Source organism: Mytilus californianus, unplaced genomic scaffold, assembly GCF_021869535.1.
Source record: "Mytilus californianus isolate M0D057914Y unplaced genomic scaffold, xbMytCali1.0.p SCAF_13, whole genome shotgun sequence".
Lineage (NCBI taxonomy): Eukaryota > Metazoa > Mollusca > Bivalvia > Mytilida > Mytilidae > Mytilus > Mytilus californianus.
This window is the reverse complement of record NW_026262615.1, coordinates 8,430,184-8,457,415: the sequence shown is the minus strand read 5'-3', so window position 1 is coordinate 8,457,415 and position 27,232 is coordinate 8,430,184. Positions and strand designations below refer to the sequence as shown.

The window sequence follows — 27,232 nt, the reverse complement described above, 5'->3', positions numbered from 1 at the left end:
TTTACTTTTCAATGCTGCATTGGGAAAAGGGGGGAGGGGGGTTATACAAGTTTATTTTGTGACACAGTATATAATATAATTAGATACAAATCTCTAATGATTTGTAATTTTGTATCCAACAAATTATAGAATTGTACGTTTAGCTATTATCTAGACCCGTACAAAATGTATATAATAATATACATTTAACAGGGGCGGATCCAGAACCTCTGTGTCATGGGGGGGGGGGGGGGGGGGGGGAGGAGGTTCAGATTCAGATATTTGTATAGAGATGTATACATGTGAGTATTGGCAGTAATGGTTATGGTGTGTATGTGAGGGGAAAGGGGGGGGGGGGGGGTTCAGATCAAAGATCGTTTCTATAATTCTATATCTTTTAGTTTTTACCATTTCACTCCATTTCACTCTTTTCTTTATCCTTTGATCTCTATTATATTTGTCTTAAACATGCGTGAAATATTTGCCACTGGACATAAGGTCACCAAAAAACAATCAACGTATTCTTTATATATCATCATTTTTTTATTATGTTATCTATAGGTTTGGTCCCGCCCCTTATCTATTTTTTGCACATTATTCTCTCTATGTAAACCCAATTCCTGTCCTGATAAATGGTGACTCATGCATAGCATCATATGCGGTTATTAAAACAAGAAACATATTCATATTATAATAATTTACTGTATGCTTGGACTTATAGATAGATGTCATTAGTCCCAGATCATGTAATAAAGTAGGTCTTATAAAAATACAATAGCATTTTAATGATGATTATATATATGTATACATATTTAACAATGCCATTATTTTGGAAAAACAGGGTAGTGGCAAGGCGTTTTTAAAACATATTAAAAGGGCGCGTTTGTTTGTTCTTCGGTAGTTAGCCAGAAGAAGTCCATTTCTGTTTTTTACATCGAGATGACCGTGAGGGTATTCCGATGTATTGCTATCGCCTAGATATGCACACATAACTTTCGTTTTGGGTTTGTAACCAATCTATAAACATGATAAACACGCGGAAATTAACTAGTGCAAACTAACATTCCTTATCGTTTGTTATAAATACATCTCTTCAATGAATACTGATAAAAATATTTTTGTTTAGAACATAAATTAATAATATGAAAATTTTTTGTCGTTAGATATATATATATATTATATATAAGTAAAAAATCATTAATAATATCTATGCACGCGTACCTAAAAATTGTGTTAAAGCATGCGGAAGAATATCTCAAGAACGTTTTTGCGACAATCCCGGCAAGGACCGGTAACTCTGTAATTGTTTTTACGGGAAAATATGAATGCCTACTCATATCCAATCTTTTAGAAAAATCGAATTTTTTTCAGAAGAGTGTCCACCATGCACTTGCACTGCACTATTATTAGAATAGTTGAATAGAATGATATACAAATGGATGAAAATTATATATACATGTAACTGTTATATTAATATAATATATAACAACAAACCAGTGTATACTGATTTGTATCACCACAATATAATAGTTACTACTGTGCGATTGAATTTCATGTCATTTATTCATCATCCACGCACGAACTTGTCTCAGAAAAAAATATATCTCTGTACATTTACCTCAGTTTCAGGTATAGAGATGTGATCTTTTTCTGTGACAAGTGCTTTTGACCATCCACAAGAACTTGCAGTCATCCGATGTTCAGTACTTCAGTACTTTGATTTGCATTGGGAAGATGTTCTGGCTCTCTTCCACCTCTTTTTTTTTTGATAGGTTGTTTAGACGACAGAGGCACATAACAAACATGGCGTCGTTTAGTCTTAATGACGTTAATAAATTTATGAATGCTGATATATTAGAATGTGAGCTGTTTTATAAACGTTTTTATGGTATGCCAGCCTTAGTAGGATATCCCTATAGGACGATAAGCTGGATAAATATAAGAACTACACGAACAATAACAGTTAAGGGACGATTATTTGATATTCTAGGGAAGGGATGTTGATTGATTGGTGTTTAACACTACTTTCAATACTATTGGGCTATTCCGTGGTGGTCAGTTTAATTTATAGATGAAGGATGGGGAAGGGAAGAGAGGGCATTATTGTTCATTTTAACCTGTCGCTAATCATGCCTATTTTCAGCTCTTTTACCAGGCAACCATATTCATATATTAAATCCTTCTGTCCCCCACCCCAACAAATAAATAAATATCAAATGGTTTTCCTCTTATTTAACACAAGTTTTAATTGATTGATTGTTTGTTGCTTTTTAACGCCCAGTGACAAATATTTCATGCTTGTTCAGGAAAACACGAGTTTAGAAGTCTTGTATATAATATAAAAACGAACAGATGGGATATGATTGCTAATAAGGTAACTATCCACCGAATTTCAAATATGAAGTGGATGTAAGCAATTATAGACAATCGTAATAGGGCCTTCAACAATGACATAAACCTATTACTGTAAAGTCGTCTATAAAAGGCCCGACATGAAAAGTGTGAACAATTCAAACGAAAAACTAACGGCCTATTTATACATAACAAAACAATTTACAAAATATCAAATATGAGTCGAGACATGAACCAACGACAACCACTAAACTACAGGCTCCTGACCTGGGACAGGCAAATAAAGAAGATGGCAGGGTTAATATAAAAACGAAGATGTGGTATGATTGCAAATGAGACAACTCTCCAAATTACACAAAAAACCAACAGCTTTAAGTCACCGTACAGCCTTCGACAATAAGCAAAGCCTACACCGCATAGGTAGCTATAAAAGGCCCCGAAATCACAAATGTAAAACAATTCATACGAGAAAACTAACGGCCGAATTAATGTACAATAAAATGAACGAAACACAAATATGTATAACACAGCAACAAACGGCAACCACTGAATTACAGGCTCCTGACTTGGGACAAGCACATACATACAGAATGTAGCGGGGTTAAACATGTTAGCGGGATCCCAATCCTCCCCCTAACCTGGGACAGTAGTGTATCAGTACAACAACATGTTTGTGAGCACTCAACCCATCCCAAGTCCAATAAAAGAACAAACCTGCACTTATCAGTTGAAATTAGATTAACTCAAAAGATCGGTACGAGACACACAAAAAAAACTAACATTAAGACAATAGACACAAAGCACCGACATAAGAGTATTTGAAATTACTGGACGTTTGCTCAAAGCTAATTACAACTAGTACTGAAATAAATCTTGTTCTCCCAGACTGAAGTATCAATCAGTACACAACGCGCGGCAAAGGATTTATTAAAAAAAGAAAACAATCTAAGAAACGTCTGGTTTACGTTGTATACAGATATAAGAAGATGTGGTATGAGTGACAATGAGACCAATCTCCATCCAAGTCATAATTTGTAAATGTAAACCATTATATAGGTCAAAGTACGTTTTTCAACACGTAGTCTTTGCTCACACCGAACAGCAAGATATAAAGGGCCCCAAAAATGACTAGTGTAAAACCATTCAAACGGGAAAACCAACGGTGTCTAATCTATTCCAAAAAAAACGTTATACTTGCATATAGATCCATAAAAAATGAAAGTTTTTGAAAAGTTGTGGTCAGAACGTTTTGACCATCGAGATTTTGCAATAGAAATAATAGTTAGGACCAGAAGATTTTAACAGCCAGTGCAGAACTCGCACGAACGCCAGATTTAGTTAGAGGGGCGATATTCTGACGCGTTTTTTTAATTCTTGGTCACTCATGTTTAGAAAGAAAGGGGAGAAATCCAAACAATTACCGACCAATCACAAACGTTGTTGCAAATTTGACCTTATGACGTTTTTAATTATTGCATATAAATAAAAAAACTACTATACCAATTGAATAAAAAATATTGCATTTGAATGACAAATTATACCATTTGAATAAAAAATATTGCATTTAAATGAAAAAAATATCCCATTCAAATAAAAAATATTGCATTTGAATGACAAATTATACCATTTGAATAAAAAATATTGCATTTAAATGAAAAAATATACCATTCAAATAAAAAAATATTGCATTTAAATGAAGAAATATACCAATTAAATTAAAAATATTGCATTTAAATGAAAAATATCAAATTTTTGCAACCAATACCATGCCATAAACACACCCATATTTGAATTATTTTATACTTTAGATTTCTTAGCCATATTTGCATTTGTAAAAATATTTATATACCCAAATTTTCAATTATTTTACATGCCCAACTTTTATTTTTGTTGTAAAGAAGTGTAACTTGAAACAACAGTATATCATATAAAGAGAAATAAAGATTAAAGTTATATCATGAATATTGGTCATGATTTGTAAAACTCAGAACTGTCAAGTAAATTTAAGACACGATTCAAAATGTTCAGAATATGTCAAGCCATACTGAGAAAACATAAGAATGTCGAGAATATGTCGAGAAATTTCAAGACAGTATTCAAATGTCAAGAATTTGTCAAGAAATTTTAAGACCATATTCAGAATGTCGAGAATATGTCGAGTAAATTTCATACAAATTTAATATAAATGAGAATTTGTCAAGAAAAATTAAGACACAAGTCATACTTTTGGAGAATGTCGAGTAAAAGTTCATGCAAATTAAGACAAAAACTGGTCTTTTCAGACTTTTAGACTTTTGTAGTGAACCATACAACAATTAATGATTGTATCGACCTGAATATGTATGAATGATTTGATATTGGACACTAACCATACAACAATTAACGATCGTATCGACCTGAATATGTATGAATGATTTGATATTGGACACTAACCATACAACAATTAATGATTGTATCGACCTGAATATGTATGAAAGATTTGATATTGGACACTAACTATACAACAATTAACGATCGTATCGACCTGAATATGTATGAATGATTTGATATTGGACACTAACCATACAACAATTAATGATTATATCGACCTGAATATGTATGAAAGATTTGATATTGGACACTAACCATACATCAATTAATGATTGTATCCTCCTGAATATGTATGAATGATTTGATATTGGACACTAACCATACATCATTTAATGATTGTATCGTCCTAAATATGTATGAAAGATTTGATATTGGACACTAACCATTCAACAATTAACGATCGTATCGACCTAAATATGTATGAATGATTTGATATTGGACACTAACCATACAACAATTAACGATCGTATCGACCTGAATATGTATGAATGATTTGATATTGGACACTTACCATACATCGATTAAGGTATGAAGTATTTATCTAATGGACGTTAAGCAAACAGCAATCAGTAATTGTATCGTACTGAACATGTATGAAGTATTTGCTACTGGACGTCTTCTTATGAACTCTTTCACGAGATATATATACAAATAAGGAGATGTGGTACGATTGCCAATGAGACAACTATCCACCAAAGTTCAAATGAAGTGGATGTAAGCAATTATAGGCAACCGTACGGCCTTCAACAATGAGAACAACCCATTCCGTCTGGTCGGCTATAAAAGGCACCGACATGAAAAATTTGAAACCATTCAACTAAGAAAACAAACGGCCTAATTTATAACAAAACAATTTACGAAAACCAAAAACTACAAGCTCCTGACTTGTGACAGGCACATAAAGAATATGGCGGAGTTAAACATGCTTGAAGGCGCCATCCCTCTCCTAACCTGAGACAGTGGTGAAACGGCATATCAAAAGAACAAACTACAAAACAATAAACGAAACAACAAATATGAGAAACAGCAATAAACGACAACCACTCAGTTACAGGCTCCTGACTTGGGACAGGCACATATAGACTGTAGCGGGGTTAAATATATTTGAAGTCGCCAACCCTCCCTTAACCTGGGACAGTGGTGTAACAATATAAGAACAAACTATATAAATCAGTTGAAAAGGGCTTAAATCATCAGATTGATAGAATGCAGAAAAAACAAGTAACAAAAGCACAGACCGGACGTGGCAGGGTATTAACACAAAAGACACAAAGAACAGATCTGAAAGTACTCGCAGTGACTGGCAGCTAGTTCAAAGCCAATAACTAATAAAAAAACATGTATCTTAGACTTAAATATCAATCAGTACACATCCAACATCCAATTGATTGTATGTTTGCTTTTTGAATTTGCTCTATCTGTTTGGCTCTGAGATACCCGTATGTTGCAAGGGAGGGGACCAGCCTACATGTACAAGATACCATCATTAAGGGAAATAACTCCTAATTAGGCAAATTGAGTTAATCCAAAGGGTTAACTTGATATACAAGCGGCAGTAAAACCCATGCTATAGTAAGGCGTCCGTTGTGCTGTGTGAGATGTATAAATTTATAGTGACGTATGGTCAGAGTTTGGGCGTTAAATCATATGCATCATGTAGAGAGATAGTACCACGTTCTCTGTACACTAAAGAACCCTTGCAAAAACTCGTTGATGGGTCCGTAGGTGGCCTTTCGATACTCTCCATTTCTGTCCTTATACAATTTTCCTTTTCTATTGGCCACCCCGATCCAACCTCTAATGCACGACCTACGTATAAGGGTCTGGATGGGGATTACGGAATAGAAAATAATGGGCAAAATGTGCAGACTAAAGGACCCAGAAAATAAAGAAAAGAAAAAAATAAGCCAAAAAAATAAAGAATAGAGAATGAAGTGCTTAAATATAAAGAAAAGAGAAAAATGTCCCAACAAATTGAAAAACCCCCCATCCAGACCCCCACGTGTTATCTTAACTATTATTTTGTTTTCGTCTTGCACACTGGACGTAAAGTAACATAAAATCGATCAATCAATCAATCTACAAATGTAATTGAGTTGGGATATTAAATCCCGTGTCAGGTATCTTTTAGAAATCATAAATGTATCAAATATCAAATGTAGGTAAATTGCACAGTGGACGTGGCTGCACAAACGTTTTGGGCAATATTCTACTGGGATAAAATAAGAAATTTTCTTTTTCATCAGGCTTGATTTTTAAGTTAAAATCAATATAATTCTAGAATGTTAATAGTAAACGTAGAAACCATATATTAAAGGCGATATCAGGATAATATGTACCATAAAAATGATGGTCATGTGTTAAAACAAGTCACATGTTAAAACAAGTCAAGGTAAGCAAGCTATATATATCCGATCATAATTATATAACTGATCTTTGGACAAGGAAGTGTGTTAGTTACAACAGAATGGCGATGTCGGTGGCGGTGAAAGAAGATATTGATGATTTGCTAACTTGTACAATCTGTTTGGAGACATTCAAAGAACCTAAGTATCTGCCGTGTCTGCATACGTTTTGTAAGTCGTGTATTAATACATATATTGTTTCAAATGTGACAGGGAATAACCCTCATGGATTCAAATGTCCCGTATGTCGCCGATTAGTGCCAATTGATGAAAATGATGAGAAACCTGAAAATTGGGCAATGAATTTACCCGGTAACCATTTTATTCTATCACTTATTGATAGAAAGGCAATTCAAAAGTCGGAAAAACTTTGCGATACTTGTAAACTAGAGAATATTTCTCAGAAGGCACACTCATTCTGCACTGTGTGTGAAGAAGCATATTGTGAATCTTGTCAAAGATGTCATAAGCTGTACAAAACAACAAGAACTCACAAAATAGTTCCCATCACAGATATTAAGGCAGACACTGCCGTTTCCGATCTATTTGCGCATGTCACTTGTAAAGAACATCCCGACAAGACGATAGAGGTGTACTGTCAAGATCATTCCAAACCTTGTTGTACAGTTTGTGCCACTGTCCACCACAGAAAATGTGAACAAGTTGTCACTATTGATAAAGCTTTGATTGGGATAAAAGAATCCGAAAAAGCAAAAAACCTGATGACAAAGTTAACAGAAACGAGTAATACATTAGGTGAAGTTCTTCAGAACCAAAAGACTAACAAGAAAAACTTTGAAAATGGCATAGAAACAGTTCTACAAGAAATCATAAATTTGCGAGAAAAAGTTTGTAAACATTTAAATGAACTGGAGGAAAAACTGAAGGAAGAGGCCAACAGTAGCAGGAAAGAAAAAGTAATTAAGCTTGATGACGAAACAACAGATTTGTCCAGCCTAAAGAATACAGTTGATAACTGGAAAAAAATATTCGAAGCTTGTATATCTCAAGGATCAGAAATACAATGCCTGGTGAAGATGGACGAGATTCTTAACAATCTTCCTCAAACTGAAAATGACATTTCTAAACTTCTACATGAAATAAGAACTATATCCGTAAAGTTTGAACATAATGATGTTATTTCAGACATCGTATCTCTCGGTCGTTTGATTTTTAATGAGCACCGGCCTTCTATTCCCGGAATGAAGATAGCAAATTACCATAAAGGGAAAATCAGAACAGTGTTCACAATTGATGTTACAATAAATGCTGTTAGTGGGATATTCTTTAATAACGATATTATTTTGACCTATTATACTCAAAATAAGATCGTGTTCTACGACAACAAAGGACAACAACAAGAACAGTTAGGTATTCCTTACTATTCAACAGACATAGCTAAAGTTAATGACCAAACAGTCGCCGTGTCTTCAAATGAACAGAAGATAGTGGTTATTAACGTTAAACCGCTGAATATATTAAAGACATTAGATATCAACAATCCTGTGTGGGGTATAGCGTTCTGTCAAAACGAGTATGTTACTGCTCATTTTAATAAAATATCTTGGTTAAATTCTGATAATGGTAGTGAAGTTACAAGTCAATCAACAACAGCAGACACTAGACATGTTTATTGTTACCAGAAAAATGATTACATCTATTGGGATAGTGGAAATTCTATTAAAAGGGAGAGCAATCAGGGAAACAGCTTTACGTATACCAATAGTCTGTTACAACGCCCCTATTTCCTGGACGTTGATAGCGACGGAAACATTTATATCACTGGATATGAGTCCAAAAACATTCATCAGTTGACATCTACTGGAAAACTCGTACGAATTATTCCCATATCGGAGATAGACAATACCATCACGGCTCATCCATGGGTAATACGGTTCCAGCCAAACAGTAACAGATTTCTACTAACATTTGAAAGGGGTGCTACTAAAGTGCTTGTGTGTGAAATCGATTAAAAATATATTTGGAGGGAGCATGAATACAAATTGCAATGTTTTCTAGATCACCAATAGTCAGTTCTGAACCTTACGGACAATTGAATGCGGTTGAAGTGTGATGACAATGGTAGTCATTGCGATTACCTGGTTACTAAAACTATTGAACGAGCGTATTTTTTTATCTTATGAAAAGAACATGAAAAGAATCAATCAATAGATTTTTTTGTATTATCTTCATTATATTAATTAACACAATACGACTCTAGATATTAGGCTTTTTAAGCCATGAATAAGTTTAGCAATTCCATTAATAATAAAAAGGTTTTTTAAAATATGTTTTTTTATACTAATGTATTATCATTCACGAATGTGTCCATGCTGTAACGGAAGTACTGATCAGAAGACGGATTTTCATTATAAAGTATTCCTACTACAAGTGATATCAAACCTCACGTCTACAAATTTGAAGATATTGTTATATGCGAGTACTTAAAAAAACATAATACAAGAGAGGCGAAAGATACCAAAGGGACATTCAAACTCATATGTCGAAAATAAACTGACAACGCCATGGCTAAAAAAGAAAAAGACCAACAGACAAACAATAGTACACAAAACGCAACATAGAAAACTAAAGACTGAGCACCCCACCAAAAACTGGGGGAGATCTCAGGTGCTCCGGAAGGGTAAGCAGATCATGCTCTACATGTGGCACCCGTCGTGTTGCTCATTTTAGTACAAACCGGGAAATAAATCTAATTCGGTAGATCACATTCGGGAAAAAGGGGACCGGATTGTAGTTCGTAACATTTGGAACATATCCGCTATCATCTGTGAAACGGATATTTCATAACGGTCAACCAACTCGTTATGGCGTCCGTAAAATTTACGAAGGGATGATTTCAACTTCACCACTACACTGTCAGACAGAAACACAAATACAGAAGAAAGACTCAGGAAGCAAGGACCCAAAATTCCAAAAAGTTGTGCCAAACAAATAATACAAACAATACATTACAATGGCGAACAAGATAGAAAAGAATAAAAATAACGTAAATAGTCAATAAATAATGTACAAGTATATCAGATTGTCTAATTGAGTTAACATATTCTGTCCTTCGTTAAACAATATTAGGTTATACATGGAACTGATTTAATAGTATCCTTTCTTATGTTGTGCTTTTACACCACTGTCCAAGGTGAGGGGAGGGTTTAGCGCTCGCTAACATGTTTATCCCCGCCACATTCTGTATGTGCCTGTCCCAAGTCATGTACATGTAATTCAGTGATTGTCATTGTTTGCTGTCTGTGTTATTTGTGTTTTGTTTATTTTTTTGCTCTTAAATCAGGCCGTTGGTTTTTTAGTTTGAATTGTTTTACATTTCGTCATTTTAGGGCATTTTATAGCTTACTTTACGGTATGGGTTTGTTTCATTGTTGAAGACCGTACGTTCACCTTTAGTTGTTTACATCTACATCATTTTATACCTCGTAGGTAGTTGTCTTATTGACAATCATACCACATCCTCTTGTTCTCATGATGATGTTAAAAAAAAGGAAACGAATGCCGTTGAAGTCTCAGCTGAAATTCATATATTAAGCAAACTTTCTAATCGTACACAAAACCTAATATCACCTTTGTGAATATTTATAATGAATACGAAAATTTCTAGAAAACTATCAGATATAAGAATGCCCAGCTAATATTCCATATACTACATTCTTTTCTATTGAATTGTAACCTTAAACGGGTAAATGATTTAATATGCCATATCCTTTTTTTTTCCATTAAAGGTGATTTATCTGCACATGACACCAATGATCGTTGCATAACCAGAAAAGCTGCATGTTTATTATGAGAAAATATATTAAAAGTATATAATTGAGTAGGCATAATATTTTAGCAACATTTCTTTTAAGAGCTGTTTAAATTGAAAAGGCCGTTTCAATTAAAATTTGTTTACTAAAGATCTGCATAACGAGAATATTGCGAAAAGTAATAAGATCTGGCAAATCGGACCTTTCATGCTTTTTGTTTTATTGAATAAAAATAAAATTAACTCGTCCAGTGTCTTGTTTGATGAACATTTATAAAACTGTACACGTATGTACAAAAAGAAATGCAAATTAACCTGTTTTTAGCAGATACGTAAATTTCAGATAACAAATATTTCATAAACAGGATGTTATTATATGTCAAAGGCTAAAATTTAACGATTAGGAACTTTCAACAAAGTAAAATTACCGGTATGACATATAAGTATAAAAATATTGTTTTTATCAACGATTATTTTTTTTACACTTTTTATTTGGTATAGGAGGAAGACAACAAACACCAAATAAAATTAAAAACAGCATTTCATAACTATGATAATTTGTTCATCGACAAACAAAATTCATTGTATTATTTCCTCGATATTTTTAATTTCAGAGTTGCCATCCCTGTCTTTATAAACAATTATTGTTACTTTATAAAATTTCACGTTCTGACCATGAAAAGTACTATATTGACTACTTCAATTCCATGTTATTTATGCAGAAAACATTTCAACAGGTAAACAGGTAAAGGTGAAGCAATAATAATTTCATATACAAAATAGATGTAAGGTAAATTTATTTGCCAGGGAGAAAATGACAGATTTTTAAGATAATTTCTTGTAATTACGACCAAACAGTACTCAACCAAACTTGTTGATGGAATAACAAACCCTAAATGTCTGAATTGGCATAGTTTTCCGAGCCTCTCAATAGGTTACGACCAACTAACTTTGAGGTTAGGGTTATTAATTTATTTTTCATTCTAAAAGTTTATTCTGTACTATGCAAGCATGCAAATTGAGTTAATCCCTCGGTTAATCCCAAGGGTTGACTGGATATACAAACGGCAGTAAATCCCATGCCACAGTAGGGCGTCCGTTGCGCTGTGTGAGATGTATAAATTTGTAGTCACTTATGGTCAAAGGTGGGAGTTAAATCAGATGCATCATGTAGAGAGATAGTACCACGCTCTCTGTACACTAAAGAACCCTTGCAAAAACTCGTTGATGGGTCCGTAGGTGGCCTTTCGATACTCTTAATTTATGTCCTTATACAATTTTCCTTTTCTATTGGCCATCCCGATCCAACCTCTAATGCACGACTTACGTATAAGGGTCTGGATGGGGTTTACGGAATAGAAAATAATGGGCAAAATGTGCAGGCTAAAGGAACCAAAAATTAAAGAATAGAGTTAAATAGAGTTAAATAGGCAAAAAAAAAAAAAGAATAATGAGGTGCTGAAATATAAAGAATAGAGAAAAACGACCTAAAAAATTAAAGAATCCCCAATCCAGACACTCACGTGTTGTCTTAACTACTAATTTGTTTTCGTCCTGAACATGCATAAAAACATTGTCACTGGACGTAAAGTAACATAAAATCGATTAAATCTACAAATGTAATTGAGGTGGGACATTAAATCCCGTCATCTTGTTAGTCAGGTATTTTAGAATTCATGGATGTATCAAATATATATTCAAGAAATCAAACGTTTTGGGCAACGTTCTATTGTGATAAAATTAGTAATTTTTCATCAAGCTTGATTTTTTAAGTTAAAATCAACATAATTTTAGAATGTAAATAGGAAACGTAGAAACTATATCAGGAGGTATCAGGACAATATGTACCATGATAATGATGGTCACGTGTTACCAAGTTACGTGTTAAAACTAGTCAAGGTAAGGAAGCTATATATATCCGATCATAACTATAACAGATTTGTGGACCAGGAAGTTTGTAAGTTACAACAGAATGGCGATGTCGGTGGCGGTTAAAGAAGATTTTGATGATCTTCTAATTTGTACAATCTGTCTAGAGACATTGAAAGAACCTAAGTATCTGTCATGTCTGCATACGTTTTGTCAGTCGTGTATTAATACATATATTGTTTCAACCGTGAAAGAGAATTATCCAAATGAATTCAAATGTCCCGTATGTCGTCGATTAGTGCCAATTGATGAAAATGATGAGAAACCTGAAAATTGGGCCACCAATTTACCCGGTAACCATTTTATTATATCACTTATTATTAATAGAAAGGCAATTCAAAAGTCGGAAAAACTTTGCGATACTTGTAATCTAGCGAATATTTCTCAGAAGGCGCACTCATTCTGCACTGTGTGTGAAGAAGCATATTGTGAATCATGTCAAAGATGTCATAAGCTGTACAAAATAACAAGAACTCACAAAATAGTTCCCATCAAAGATATTAAGGCAGACACTGCCGTTTCCGGTCTATTTGCGCATGTCACTTGTAAAGAACATCCAGACAAGACGATAGAGGTGTACTGTCAAGATCATTCCAAACCTTGTTGTACAGTTTGTGCAACTGTCCACCACAGAAAATGTGAACAGGTTGTCACTATTGATGAAGCGGTGATTGGGATAAACGAATCCGAAAAAGCAAACAACCTTATAACAAAGTTAACAGACACAAGTAACACATAAGGTGAAGTTTTTCAGAACCAAAAGACAAACAAGGAAAACTTTGAAAATGGCATAGAAACCGTTCTAGAACAAATCACAAAATTACGTGAAGATTATGGAAACATTTAAATGATCTCGAGCTAAAACTTAGGACCGAGGTCAATAGTAGCAGAAAAGAAAAGGTTATCAAGCTTGACTACGAAACGACAGATTAGTCTAGCCTAATGAGTACAGTTGATAACTGAAAGAAAATATTCGAAGTTTGTATATCTCAAAGATCAGAAATACAATGCCTGCTCAAGATGGACGAGATTTTAAACAACCTTCCTAAAACTGAAGATGACATTACCAAGATTTTACTTGAAATGAGGACTATATCGATAAAGTTTGAACATAAAGATTTTATTTCTGACATCGTATCTCCCAGTCGTTTGATTTTTAATGGGCATCGGCCTTCTATTCCAGGAATGAAGATAGCAAATTACCATACAGGGAAAATCAGAATAGTGTTCACAATTAATGTTACAATAAATGCTGTTAGCGGGATATTTTTTAATAATGATATTCTTTGATAATGATATTATTTTGACCCATTATGCTCAAAATAAGATCGTGTACTACGACCACAAAGGGCAACAACAAGAACAGTTAGATATTTCTTACTATTCAACAGACATAACAAAAGTGAATGATCAAAAAGTCGCCGTGTCTTCAAATGAACTATCAACGTTAAACTGTTGACTATATTAAAGACATTTAATATCAGCAATCCTGTGTGGGGTATTTCGTTCTGTAAAAACGAATATGTTATTTCTTATCTTTGCAAAATATCTTGGTTAAATTCTGGAAATGGTAGTGAAGTTACAAGTCAACCAACAACAGCAGACACAAGATATGTTTATCGTTACCAGAAAAATGAGTTTATCTATTGGGATAGTGGACATTCTATTAAAAGAGACAACAATCAGGGAAATAGCTTTACATATACCAATAGTCTGTTACAACGCTCCTTTTTCCAGGACGTTGATAGTGACGGAAACATTTATATCACCGGATATGACTCCAAAAACATTCATCAGTTGACATCTACCGGAAAACTCGTACGAATTATTCCTATATCAGATATAGACAATACCATCAGGGCTGCTCCATGGGTAATACGGTTCCGGCCAAACAGTAGAAGATTTCTGCTAACATTTGAAAGTGTTGCTACTAAAGTGCTTGTGTGTGAAATCGATTAAAAATATTTGGAGGGAGCATGAATAAAAATTGCAATGTTTTCTAGAGCACCAATAGTCATTTCTGAACCTTACGGTCAATTGAATGAATGCGGTTGAATTACAATGTTAGGTATTGCGATTTCCTGGTTACTATAACTATTTAACAAGCGTATTTTTTTGTTCCAGTTATCTTATGAAAAGAACATGAAAAGAATCAATCAATAGAAATTATGTATTATCTTTATATTATTAATTAACGCAAAACGGCTCTAGATATTAGGCTTTTTAAGCCATGAATAAGTTTAGCGATTCGATCAACCAATAAAAAGGTTTTATAAAATATGTTTTTTATACCATTGTATTATCATTTACGAATGTGCCCATGCTGTAATGGAAGTACTGATCAGAAAACAGGTTTTCATTATAAAATATTCCAGCTACAAGTGATATTAAACCTCACGTCTACAAATTTGATGATATTGTTATCCTCGTACTAAAAAACAACGTAATACAAAAATAAAGACAGAAAGACGAGTTCGTCAACCAATGAAAACTCAATAAGCAAGACAGGTGAAATAAGGAACAAAAAATAATGAGTCAGGTTGCTCTGATATCTTAGAACTTTATTTTACACTGTAACAAGAAGCAGACAAATAATACAAAAATACATTACAATGGCGAACAAGATAGAAAAGAATCACGTAAATAGTCAATAAATAATGTAAAAGTATATCAGATTTGTCCTTCATTAAACAACGTTAGGTTACACCTGGAACTGATTTCATAGTACCTTACCTATGTTGTGCTTTTACACCACTTTCCAAGGATCGGGAGGGTTGAGCGCCCGCTAACATGTTTATCCCCGCCACATTCTGTATGTGCTTGTCCCATGTCATGAACATGTAATTCAATGATTGTCGTTGTTTCCTTTCTGTTTTATATGTTGTTTTTTTGTTGCTCTTATATCAGGTCGTTGGTTTTTCAGTTTGAATTGTTTTACATTTCGGCATTTTGTAGCTTACTTTACGGTTTGGGTTTTTCTCATTGTTGTATACCGTACATTCACCTATAGTTGTTTACATCTAAACCATTTTATACCTGGTATGTAGTTGTCTTATTGGAATGATGATATTTAACCCCAAAACAAAAAAAGGAAACGAATGGCGTTGAAGTCTCCCTGCTAAAATTCATACATTAAGAGGGTTCTAATCGTACACAAAACTTATATCATCTTTGTTTAACTTAATATTTATATTTAACATGAAAATTTTCAAAAACTATCAGATATGACAATGCCCAGACAATATTCAATATACTACATTCTTTTGTATTGAATTGTAACCTTCATTTCTGACTTACTTTGTTTTATACTTATATTTTGATTTGCCACTTATTCATGTTAGTTTTCTTTGATTCCTCTAGAAATCAGTTTGCCTCTATTTAAATGTTTTACACGTACACTATATAAGTCGATTGAATCAGTTTTTACACTCACTGCGTATTAATTTTATATCACTCAACTCATACGTTACAAGAAAGTCTTTTGCAATTACCGAGTCTTTCTGGACAGGACAAAACTGCTTACTATACAGTGATTTGTTGTACCCCGATTGAAGTAATGTCTTTGTAAGTTCTATGGACTTAATCACTAACTGATTGACCGATGTTCAGAATGATGACAAACAATTCACACTGTTGCAAAAAATTAGTAAAGATGGTTTGCTACATTCCACAGAAGACTGTAACACCATTTACGACACCTCAGACAAACTGTAAGACGGAAAATTTTAAGCGAAGGTATAGAAAATCCAAACTTATTGTCACGGAATACACTTTAAATATGATTAATAATAAAAATAATGAGCACATTATTGAGGCATCCGAGGACACAATAACCAGACATTGTAGAGCCAGGTGTCGCCTTTGACAGAAGACGTAAAATTTGTATTACTAAAATAAAATTATTCTTCCAATTTTATCACTGAAGCTATAATCTCATCGTCTGAAAGATAAATGAAATACTAAGACCTTTCCATTTCTTCATACTTATTTCAATAATAAAAATTGACTTTTAATCTACAAATAATTTACAACCATGGCAATAAAATTACGTTATTGTACATATAACAGACATAAAGGCAAACACGTTTGTGCAGCAAGTAAACTAGTAGTAATAATCATATACGAGCATTACCTTTTTTAGACGACCATTTATATCTTACCAATGTCGTTGACAACTGAAGGTGTTTTAATAATCATTGAAAAGGTATAAAAATTATGAGCCTGATTTTTAACGTGATTGAAAAAAAAAAAACAGAAACAAGTATTTTGCATATCAAAGGGTGGATCAAGATAGGTTAATTTGGCAGACATTATGTAAGAATAATGCAAATAAAAATCATAAATAAAAAATAACAATGATCAAAAAGAGATCAAATACTATAGAAGTTATCAAGTTATCTGTCTATTTCTTTTTTAGCCATAGCGTTGCCAGTTTATTTTCGACTTATGAGTTTGAATGTCCCTTTGGTATCTTTCGCCCCTCTTTTATCTAAGAATAACAGCATTTGTTAGATTTCTTTGCCAGATATAACTTGTAATTTGTTGATGTTATCCCATAGCTGCGTTTTTCAATACACAGTTGTAAATTAGCGTGATAGAAACTGTTCCTTTGCTTTTGGTTTTTTATGTGTGCATAGTAATTCTGTATCATGAATTAATATGCCATATCCTTTTTTTCCATTACAAATGGTTTAGCTGCAATTAAGGTAACACGATACCGAATGGCATATCTCCTGATTTCTAAAATGTTTGGCCCAATTTTACTTTGATTCGAGTTACATCGGAATATGAAATAAAAAATGGGGTCACTATTTTTGTTTTTTTGTAATTTTGAGAGGAACACGTCAATTTTGGCGACAAATTTACATAGACATATAGGGAAAATGTCTTTTTTTTAACTAATTTTTTAAGATTTGTCAATGGATGGCTATGTTCTTATATACGGAGAAAGACTAAAAACTAAAATAATATCCAGGATTTTATACTGAATCCATGCATGTATAGAAACCCATAAGTCACCATCCTTGTTTTTTAGATAAATTGCTTCAAAATTGAACGATACGTGTGACGTTACTGAATACAGAATAACGTTATTTTTATTCAGAGATATTGAAAAAAAAAATGTAACGGGATCTGAACGGTGTTTGTTATTTTATTTTCATTCCCCCTGTGTTAATTTCCTATTAATTCAATATAACATTCTACTGAGTTTATTTTATTTCGTCCTAACTGGGTGCACTTTTAGCTTTTCAAAACTGAATCTTCAACTTAACCCTACCAAACTAGAAAAAAGGTGAAGTCACCGCTGTATCCATGCATGAAAAAAATAAAATTCTTCAAAACTTTGATTTGGTAATGCTCACAACATTAGTCAGAGTTCACAAAACTGATGAAGTACAATTTGAATTGATTGATTGATGGGTGCTTAACGTCCAATTGCAAATATTTCATGCATTTTCAGGACGTTACAATACAATTTGAAATAGTTGTGTCTAAAGACACATTTGGTGCATCCGTCAGAAACGGTTAAACATTCTGTTAGTTGTGAAAACCATCAAGAAAATTAACATTCTGATAAAATACACATTTTAAATGTAGTATACTCTGTATGATGTAAACGTGCGAGTTGTGTGCGTAGTTAGTCGGACAAACCTTGAAAACTGTATGGAAAATTTCACTTAAGAATACTTAGTAATACATTCTGTCATTCGTGGAAAATCATTAAAAAAATCCTTAGAATATATATGCAGCCTCAATATAGGTAAAGCACTCGGCGCAATATTAAAAAATAAAAATCTGAAAAGATACGCATCTTTAGTATATGTACTAACACCAAAAAAATTGAAATCAGCCGTATAAACCCTATATACAAAGTGCGGGACGGACTGTCGAACGAAAATCAATATGCTCTCAGCATTTTGTCGACGGAGCAAAATATATTTTAGCCTATATGATGATGTTCTATTTCATAAGGCATTTGGTGACAAAATATCTTAATAAAAGTTTTTTAATAAGCAGTTCATTGTGGAATGGTAATTGGGAGATCTCAAATGTAGCAATGTAAGCAAGCTAACATCTACGTCATTTTGTATTTGATGGAAACTTGTCTCATTGGCAATCATACCACATCTCCATATTTCATAATGGTTTGAGTTTTCTCCTGAATACAAGAAGTTTTAAGAATAACAAATCCGTACTAGACTGAAATATGTTGCTGTTATAGTTAAACTCTGACCAATGTTGTGAACATTTGATGTTACAATACTTGCTATACTAAATATACTTATAAACTTTCCAATTCAAGGGACCAACGAATCTTTACTAAAACTACAAATTAGCAGTACACAAATAATCTTCCATCCTGCATTAGTCACGTGTTATCTAGATGTCTTTGGTTTTGTGTGTCGTTAATTGGTCAGTTGCTGTTTTATTGTATGTCCCACATCTCCATTTATGCACATAAAGAAATGACAACACCTTTTATTTACATACACACGTTTATACTTGTTGTAAAAATTCCTTATAAGACTGCGAATACTCTTGGGTTGTCACGACACCTATGAGATCAATATGCCCATACCCCAAAAAGGTACCTTTGCTAATCCTCTGTGAGTCGTTTTGTGTCCCCACTTTGTGCATTTGTACATCATGTCCAACTCAAAACACCATAAACATACCCATCCTCGAAGACCAAAGTGCAAATTGATATGAATCTAAAATCAAAATGATTGTAAGAACTCGTTGGTTTTTGTCCCCGGCGCGACGCGTTGTGGGGGACATAGATATACCGGGCGTCCGTCATTTCGTCCGTCCGTGTGTCCGTCCAGTCTTTTTAGCTCTATCACGTGTACAATTCGTGCCAGATTCTTATAATACTTGTATATTAGGTTTATATCAATATTGTCGCTGACAAGTTTGATAATCATTGCCGATCAATTAATTTTAAAAGAGTAATGCCCTTGGAAATATTAATTATACGGAAAATGCTTTGTAAGCGCTCTCACGTGTACAATTTCTGCCACAAACGACAACCACTGAATTACAGGTTCCTGACTTGGGACAGGCACATACAGAATGTGGCGGGGTTAAACTAGTTTGAAGGCGCCAACGCTCCAGGCCAAGTTAAACTACTCTGTTGTGAATAAGAACACATATAGCTAAATCGTGCAAATGCTTACTTATCAATAGAATAGAACATTTAAAAAGTATATATTTAATTGTAAAGAATGAGAAAGAGAATGGGAGGAAGACGCCGAAGCAATCAATGTCAAATAATGCTCAAAGTTACTACTAAAAATGTTTATTAAAAATAAAAGGTTAATTCATTATTTTTTTATTATAAGTATTTTTTTTTATTTAAATATCCCATAAGTGTTTTGTTTTCTCATTTTTGTAATTTCATTTGAATCGCATCTATGTAAAGTTTTTGTTAAGTAATTGAATATGATACGTATAGAAAGCAATACTAAAATGAAGGGATTTTTAATATATAATCATATATATTTGCAAATTTGAAATAAAGAAACATTTATCTTTCAACTATTATATACCAGACTGAGGCAAATTGTTTGTTTAATTCGTTCAAAGTTATTATAAAACATCCCGTTTTACGTTTGCCGTTAATTTCATGGATGTCGACAACAGCAGGGACGATAACTCGTAGCGTAACGTCATTCTGTATCGTGTAACCTTAACACCAAGGATCAGTGTATAACAAGACAAGCCGTTTCAATTATAGTTGGTTTACAAAAGATCTGCATAACGAGAATATTGCGGAAAAATAAATTCTGGCAAATCGAACCTTTCATGCTTTTTGTTTTATTGAATAAAAATAACATGAACTCGTCCAGTGTAATGTTTGATGGAAACTTATAAAACTTAACAACTGATAGTGCGTATAAGGAAAGAATTGAATGAGGACAGAAAAGGACAACTATAACTATAATAACTTTTTCATCAACAAACAAAAGTAATAAGGTGTCTAGATATTTTGTTAGGCTTGTACATTTAGTATTGAAGGAGGACAGAATAGGATTTATTCAGTAGTATTGTCATATTGTGTGATTAAGCAAACTGTGTATAGCTATCACCGAATTCCCTCACACAATTCTATTAATGTATCATGTGTATTTTGATAATAAAAGTCACGTGAAAACAAATCAAGGTAATCAGGCTACATATATATATCCGATCGATCTTTGGACAGGGAAGTTTAAAAGTTACCACAAAATGGCGATGTCGGCGGGGGTGAAAGGAGAAAAGGTGAAAGAAGATTTTGATGATTTGCTAACTTGTACAATCTGTTTGGAGACATTCAAAGAACCTAAGTATCTGCCGTGTCTGCATACGTTTTGTAAGTCGTGTATTAATACATATATTGGTTCAACCGTGAAATGGAATAATCCGAATGAATTCAAATGTCCCGTATGTCGTCGATCTGTTCCAATTGATGAAAATGATGAGAAGCCTGACACTTGGGCAGATAATTCACCCGGGAACCATTTTATCGTATCACTTATATATAAGAGGGAATTACAGAAACCTGATAAGCTATGTGATACTTGTGACCAGGACAAACAGAAAGCTATATCCTTCTGTACTGTTTGCGAAGAGGCATACTGTGAATCGTGCAGAAAGGGCCACAGAATTTACAAAATATCGAAAAGTCATAAGATAATACCAATCACAGATATCAATGCAGACACTTCCATGTCCGGTCTATATGCGTGTGTCACATGTAAAGAACATCCCGACAAGACGATAGAAGTTTACTGTCAGGATCATTCCAAACCTTGTTGTACAGTTTGTGCCACTGTCAACCACAGAAAATGTGAACAAGTTGTCACTATTGATAAAGCGGTGATTGGGATAAAAGAATCCGACAAAGCAACAAACTTGATGACAAAGTTAACAGAAACAAGTCACACATTAGAAGAAGTTCTACAGAACCAAAAAACCAATAAAGAAAACTTTAAAAATGGCATAGAAACCGTTCTAGAAGAAATCACGAAATTGCGAGAAAACCTTTGTAAACATTTAAATGAACTGGAGGAAAAACTGAAGAAAGAGGCCAACAGTAACAGAAAAGAAAAAATAATTAAGCTTGACGACGAAACAACAGATTTGTCCAGCCTAAAGAATACAGTTGATAACTGGAAGAAAATATTCGAAGCTTGTATATCTCAAGGATCAGAAATACAATGCCTGGTCATGATGGACGAGATTTTAAACAACCTTCCTAAAACTGGAGAAGACATTTCTAAACTTCTACGTGAAATGAAAACTATATCGATAAAGTTTGAACATAAAGATGTTATTTCAGACATCGTATCTCTCGGCCGTTTGATTTTTAATGAGTACCGGCCTTCTATTCCCGGAATGAAGATAGCAAATTACCATACAGGAAAAATCAGAAAAGTGTTCACAATTGATGATACAATGCATGCTGTTAGCGGGATATTCTTTAATAATGATATTATTTTAACCCATTATTGCCAATATAAGATCGTGTACTACGACAACAAAGGGCAAGAACAGGAACAGTTAGATATTCCTCACATTTTAACAGACATAGCTAAAGTGAATGATCAAACAGTCGCCGTGTCTTCACATCAACAGAAGATAGTGGTTATCAATGTTAAACCGTTGACTATATTAAAGACGTTAAATATTAGCAATCCTGTGTGGGGTATTTCGTTCTGTGAAAACGAATTTGTTACTACTTATGATAAAACAATATCTTGGTTAAACGCTGAAAATGGTACAGTAGTTAGAAGTAAACAAACACAAGTAAACGGTAGATATGTTTATTGTTACCAGAAAAATGAGTACATCCTCTGGGATAGTGGGCATTCGATTAAAAGGGAGAGCAATCAGGGAAATAGCTTTACGTATAACAATAGTCTATTAAAAGGCCCGTTTTTCCAGGACGTTGATAGCGACGGAAACATTTATATCATCGGAAACGAGTCCAAAAACATTCATCAGTTGACATCTACTGGACAACTGGTACGAATCATTCCCTTAACAGATATAGACAATACCATCACGGGCCATCCTTGGGTTATACGGTTCAAGCCAAACAGTAACAGATTTATACTAACATTTTTTACAGGCTCTAACCAAGTCCTTGTGTGTGAAATTGGTGAGGATCATTAAGAAGTGGGATGATTCAAAAACTGACATGCAAAGGGGATATAGGGCGCTGGCAGTGAATATGAACTGTTATCCTTGAATATTCTGAATGAATGACATATGTCAAGGATAAATCAATATTGTAATTAATTGGTGTATTATTTGTTAATGTAAGTATCTAAATCATAATTGTAACCCAAATGTATTGGAAAATAGCGATTTGATTCCATTTTTATTATTTAAAATAAGATTCGACATTCCATCAAACGTTAAAAGTTTAATTTTAAATCAAAAATACATATAGGCAGTTAGACTATACTAAAGGTGAAAAAGAAATAGATTATTAGCAAAAGAAGTCTCACAAATGGTCAAAATCGTATTCAAAATAGAATCCATTATTAAAAAAGCTCGATTAAATGTCTCGCCCGCGTGGCATGAAAAAAATGGTTTGATCAAATTTGTTATATATTCTGGACATAATTCTTAATTCAGGAATATATCTCCCGCGCGCAAAGCTCTGATTCCTTGTCCGAAATTTGGCTACGCTTTGGACCTTTTTGGTTTTATCCGCTGTTTGTATAAGGTGTTATTTCAAATATTTTGGTTTCACGCATCACTAAAGTGAGAATAATTGTCGACATGCGCATCTGATGCAAGGAAATTGGTATCGATAATGTTATTACTGCGACGAATATCACTGAATGTGAGACCTGCATGTAACGGGGGTTCATCAGGCTAACAAAACCAATCCATTTAAAGTTGATAAATGTATTATTGGCACCAGACGTAATCAATATAATGCAATCAACGCCCTACAAAATATAATAAATACAATTATAATTATATGCCAATATCTGTATTAAAATTCTAAATACAACATTCAACATATATGAAAGCATTTACATAACACAATGCACAATAAAACATAGTATTTGTATTTCTCATCTTTTCTTAATCTGTATGAATTATCAAATGAAAATAACTTTAACTTTACAAAAATGTTCTCAGAACTTTACAGTATCATTAATAATATACTCCGTCGAATTCTCCCGTGAATATGATCAATAAATACATACGATCGATATTACTGTTATCACGCAATACAAATGAAAACTATTATATGTAACTCTACAAAAATATACCTCGTCGTGCAATTATAATTTGCACACTTGTATGGCAAGCCGTTCTCGTCAAAACTATGTTTAAAGCCTTTTTTCGAAAAAACACACACTGAGATTTAAAAACCTAAAATAACACACTGAGAAGTCGAAATTACACACTGAGATTTTAACTTTACACACTGAGATTTAAAAAAATGAAAAACAGACACTGAGACACACTGAGATGAAATAAATTGAGACACACACTGAGAATTGTTAATTACACACTGAGATTAATATGTACATTATTAATGAATATTCATGATATGAATAATTCAACAGATTGATATCTTGGTCTCCCGAACTCTTGTCATTATAATGAAATGCGGTTCTTCAACCAACGTTCGCAATAAATTTCAAGACTTAACATCATTTTTTGCTAACTCGTATTCCTAAGTTTATTGCCTATAATTAAGATTATTACTATCAGTGTATCGAGATTTTGTTTTTAAAACTGTTTAAGCAAGGGTCACTTTTAAAAAGTCTTTCAACTGTTACCCTGATTTTGCAAGGTAATCTTTAATATTTTGGGTACTTTTATTTGCTTAAATAGGCATTTGGGTAAAAAATTCACTGAATTGTTCGTCTTTGTGCAGATTGTTCCAATATTTTCTTATAATTTTGATAAACATTCTCACCATTTAGTTATATTTTGTAATGAGAGTAAGCGGGTATTTTTCTTTTTCTATTAGTCTTTGATAACTTAGTTTTTCTATACATTGTATTTTTAATATATGTTATAAAACATTTGACGCCATAATAAAGGACTAACGAGTTCTGTCCCCTAGTTGTTTCTAGCTTGTAGTAGATTCCAGATTACGTATGCTAATTAGATAAGTGCGCACAAAGCTCAATGTGTAATTTTCAGTTCTCAGTATGTAATTTCAAATTCTCAGTGTGTGTTTTTCAGTTTATTTCATCTCAGTGTGCCTTTTTGAAATTTCAGTGTGTAATTTTCAATCTCAGCGTGTATATTTCAATTCTCAGTGTGTAGTTTTCAACTCTTAGTTTTTTTTTTTCATTTCTTGTAATCTCAGTGCGTCTTTATGAAATCTCAGTGTGTAATTTTTAATTCTCAGTGTGTGTGTTTAGGTTTTTATGCCCCCGCCGATGCGGAGGGGGCAGTAAGTTTTACCTTTGTTCGTTTGTCCGTACGTACGTACGTACGGCCGTACGTCCCAAAATTGGTTTCCGTTCTCTAACTTAGGTTTGCCTCAACCAAATGTTATCACACTTATACACAATGCTTATTACCACAATACACAGATCAAGTTAAAATTTTGGTGGCGTCACTTTTACTGTTCTAGGGTTATGCCCCTTTACAAATGGAAAAATTGCTAAATTTTTCATTTTTATCTAAAAATATCAATGATGTCATTGTTCCAAGTAATTTTTAAAATTGGAGTTATCTTCCTTTGTCCATGATTATAGTTGAATCAACTACAATCAATGCTTTATACAATGCAATTTTTAATTTTGACTTCCACTGATAAAACACAGATCAAGTTGAATTTGGGTAGTGTCACCTTAACCATTTTTGAGTTATGCCCCTTTATAAATCGAAAAATTGCAAAATTTTTAGTTTCTGTTCTGTAACTTAAGTTTGCCCCAATCAAACATGAAACCTATACACAGTACTTATTACCACAAAACTAAGATCAAGTACAAATTTGGGTAGCGTCACTTTTATTGTTCTTGAGTTATGTCCCTTTATAATGTTGTATGCAAGCGGGGGCATCATCTGTGTCCATGGGAACACATTCTCCATTTATTTAATCTCAGTGTGTTTTTTTAATCCTCAGTGTGTACATTTTTCGAAAAATGGTTTAAAACATAGTTTTGACAAGAACGGCTTGCCATACACTTGTATCAAACTAAGTAAAATATAATTATCTCAGTATTCTCGACAAAAACGTGTCGGCAATCACTACATGTGTTAACAATGAATTATTTCTTCACGCTCATGTTAAACTGTATGTATTTTTAATTTGTAAATACTTTTCAATGTAATAGAATAAAAATAGAACATAGAAAACATTTTCTACATTAACATACACATTTAGCCGGAAATATGGAAAAAGTACGCTCACACTTAAATAATACATTAATATACACTTACCAAAATTATGGATTTTAGGCTCACTGACAACTCATACTTGTGCGTCAAGGATGTGCATTAACTGTAAAAATAAGGAACATGCATGCAATAAAGTGTTAGTTTAGCAAGAATAGCGAATACCGCATTACTAGAACTAATTTGACTAATATATCAAACCGAAAAATACAGAAACCCAGCAATAGAAATTATCACACACATACCTGATATTTCCAACTATAACAACCACATGACTTTGGACAAATCTTAAATACAAAAGAATCCAACCCCGTCAACTTTCAGCAGCGAACTAACTAGATAACTATCTACTCGTAAAATGAAAACCATAATCAAGCGTGCATGACTAGCGGGAAATCTACCCGGACTAAACTCATTTGCATAATAATGTAGCTTTAATTCACATTATATAGAGACCAGTTTCTATACAATAAATTCTAACACTTTAATTAAGTAATTCAAACAATTGATTAAAAGATTTAATTGCTATCTTTTTATTATTTATTTTCTGAATTTTATCATTTTTATAGCAATGGTGTCACAATAGTTATTTAGATTTTTTTTAGTAACTTTTAGTTCATAAAATGAAACACATATATAAAATCAAATTCACAAGCATCACAAGACCACTAAAAATGTCGCTATTATACATGCATATGCTATTCAAGCGATGGTATCGGGGTAACTTGTTTGTAAAAAGCTTATTTTTTGCAATAAGTAGAAGAGCTGAGTAATTCTGCAAGACAGGATTCACCTGACAATGACCTCAATTTCATGGTCCATAAATCAAGTTGGTTTTGGGGATTAGGTCCAAGTATCCAATACTCTCACTAAAAGGTTAATTATATTTGGGGTATGCTTATCGTAAGGTATAACCGACGACGTACTGATTCAGTAGACAAATACCATTGAGGGAAAAAGGGACAGAAAGAATAGAATCTAGTGACAAATTGAAAAAAATGACGTGAAGAAACCATGTCTCTAAAAGTATCTATAGATAAACAATGACATTTAAACA

The 27,232-nt window shown here is 33.2% G+C and overlaps 2 protein-coding genes across 3 annotated transcripts; both read left to right on the top strand.

Moving 5' to 3' along the window:
- The first annotated feature begins 6,902 nt into the window (after nucleotides 1–6,902).
- LOC127723108 (transcription intermediary factor 1-alpha-like) lies at nucleotides 6,903–9,393 on the top strand. The gene has a single exon (XM_052229598.1). The coding sequence runs from the start codon at nucleotides 7,076–7,078 to the stop codon at nucleotides 9,077–9,079; it is 2,004 nt and encodes a 667-aa protein (XP_052085558.1). The 5' UTR covers nucleotides 6,903–7,075; the 3' UTR covers nucleotides 9,080–9,393.
- Nucleotides 9,394–12,826: 3,433 nt separating this feature from the next.
- Nucleotides 12,827–23,166, top strand: LOC127723109 (transcription intermediary factor 1-alpha-like). Of its 2 annotated transcripts, XM_052229600.1 has the most exons (2): nucleotides 12,827–12,868; nucleotides 21,070–23,166. In XM_052229600.1, exons 1-2 carry the CDS (start codon nucleotides 12,851–12,853, stop codon nucleotides 22,963–22,965), a joined length of 1,914 nt encoding a protein of 637 aa, XP_052085560.1. In that variant the 5' UTR covers nucleotides 12,827–12,850; the 3' UTR covers nucleotides 22,966–23,166. The 2 variants fall into 2 exon arrangements, with proteins under 2 accessions (XP_052085560.1, XP_052085559.1); XM_052229599.1 differs by lacking the exon at nucleotides 12,827–12,868 and having other exon boundaries at nucleotides 21,013–23,166.
- Nucleotides 23,167–27,232: the final 4,066 nt, after the last annotated feature.